General features: G+C 46.3%; 1 protein-coding gene across 1 annotated transcript; it reads left to right on the top strand.

Moving 5' to 3' along the window:
• Positions 1–5: 5 nt before the first annotated feature.
• LOC110035176 (protein JINGUBANG) lies at positions 6–1,248 on the top strand (the record flags this gene model as incomplete). The annotated part of the gene is made up of 1 exon (XM_020739416.1): positions 6–1,248. A coding segment is annotated over one exon (840 nt), but the record flags the coding sequence as incomplete, so codon positions are not given.
• Positions 1,249–1,574: the final 326 nt, after the last annotated feature.

Raw genomic sequence — 1,574 nt, 5'->3', positions numbered from 1 at the left:
TCACAGCACATCAAGACGGCCGTATCCGCGTATGGAACCGATCCCCCCGCTCCGGCCTCCATCGCCTCGTGGACACCCTCCCCACCACTGCCGATCGTCTCCTTCGATTTCCCCTCCCAAAAAACCACATAACGATCCGTCGCCACCACAAACGGCTCTGGATTGAGCACGCGGATGCTGTATCTGGAATCGTCTCCCAGGCTTCCGGCCTCCTCTACTCTGTTTCATGGGACAAAACCCTCAAGATCTGGTCGGTCTCCGCCCTTCGATGTCTGGAATCGATATCGGCGCACGATGACGCCGTAAACGCCGTGGTTGTCGCAGAGGACGGCACCGTGTATACGGGATCGGCGGATCGGAGGATTCGGGTTTGGGCGCGACTGGATGGAGCGAAGAAGCATGAGCTGGTAGCGACGCTTGATCGGCATCGATCGGCGGTGAACGCGCTGGCGCTGAGCAGTGATGGTTCGATTCTGTATTCCGGGGCTTGCGACCGGTCGGTTTTAGTGTGGGAGAGGGAAGAGAAGGTAGGTTGCATGAAGGTCACCGGAGCTCTGCGGGGGCATGAGAGGGCGATTCTTTCGCTCGCTTGTGACGGGGAGATTGTCGTGAGTGGCTCTGCTGATGGGGTTGTGAGGGTTTGGAGAAGGGATGGGATAAGGAGGGCGTATGATTGCCTGGCGGTAATGGAGGGCCACGCAAAGGGCGTGCGGTCGCTTGTGCTGGTGAGGATGCCTGTGTCCGGCGGAGATCGGGGAGGTTCCGGTGAAGAGGAGTATAGAGTTTGCAGTGGGAGTTTGGATGGAGAGGTTAGGGTTTGGCGGCTTCTTATCTTTTCCTACTGAAGTTTAATCAGCAGCAAGCATGCTGGATTAATTCTGGAGCTAGTCTTTGGAGAGCAAATATTATTTGTGTGGTCGGCTCGATTACATGTCCGAATGATGATTTGAATGAGCTATCAACTGTGTGATTGTTTCGGACCTTCGTCTGTACGTACAGTGCGGCACCTTCGATGGATATTGATTGCTCTTTAATAAGTTGGAGATTATCTTGAGATTTTTCTCATGACCTTAATATAGAAATGATATTGCATCTGCAATCTGGACGTAAAATTATGCCCGGATAATAGACCTGATACACCGGCTGGAGCGGAGGAGGAAAAAAAAAAACAAACTCCCCTAGTGTATCACGTCCGTTATCCAATCGTAGTTTGCGTCCGGCCTCCAGAGGTAATATTTTTTTTCTTAATATATGGTTTTGATTGTCATTTTCTTGTTTATGATGTGAAGTTCCACCTATAACTTCTTGGCCTTCAATTCCTCTTAAAGTTTCACTTTGAAAATATATTAGGATTATTCTTTAAAAAATTTTTGTCAGAATCTAATATTTCTTTTTTCAAATTATCATATTTTGGTTTAAGAGTGATGATATATTTGAAAATTTTAAACTGCACTGATCTTGTAAATCAAAAATTGAAGCTCATCCTGATTAAAATTTCTATTATGTTCTTCCTTTTTTTTCATTTTATAATAAGATTTATGCTATTTAAAAATAAGTTTCAATTATTAAAAAAA

Source organism: Phalaenopsis equestris, unplaced genomic scaffold (assembly GCF_001263595.1).
Source record: "Phalaenopsis equestris unplaced genomic scaffold, ASM126359v1 Scaffold196574, whole genome shotgun sequence".
In the NCBI taxonomy this organism is placed as follows: domain Eukaryota; kingdom Viridiplantae; phylum Streptophyta; class Magnoliopsida; order Asparagales; family Orchidaceae; genus Phalaenopsis; species Phalaenopsis equestris.
This window is presented reverse-complemented; position numbering and strand designations above follow the sequence as displayed.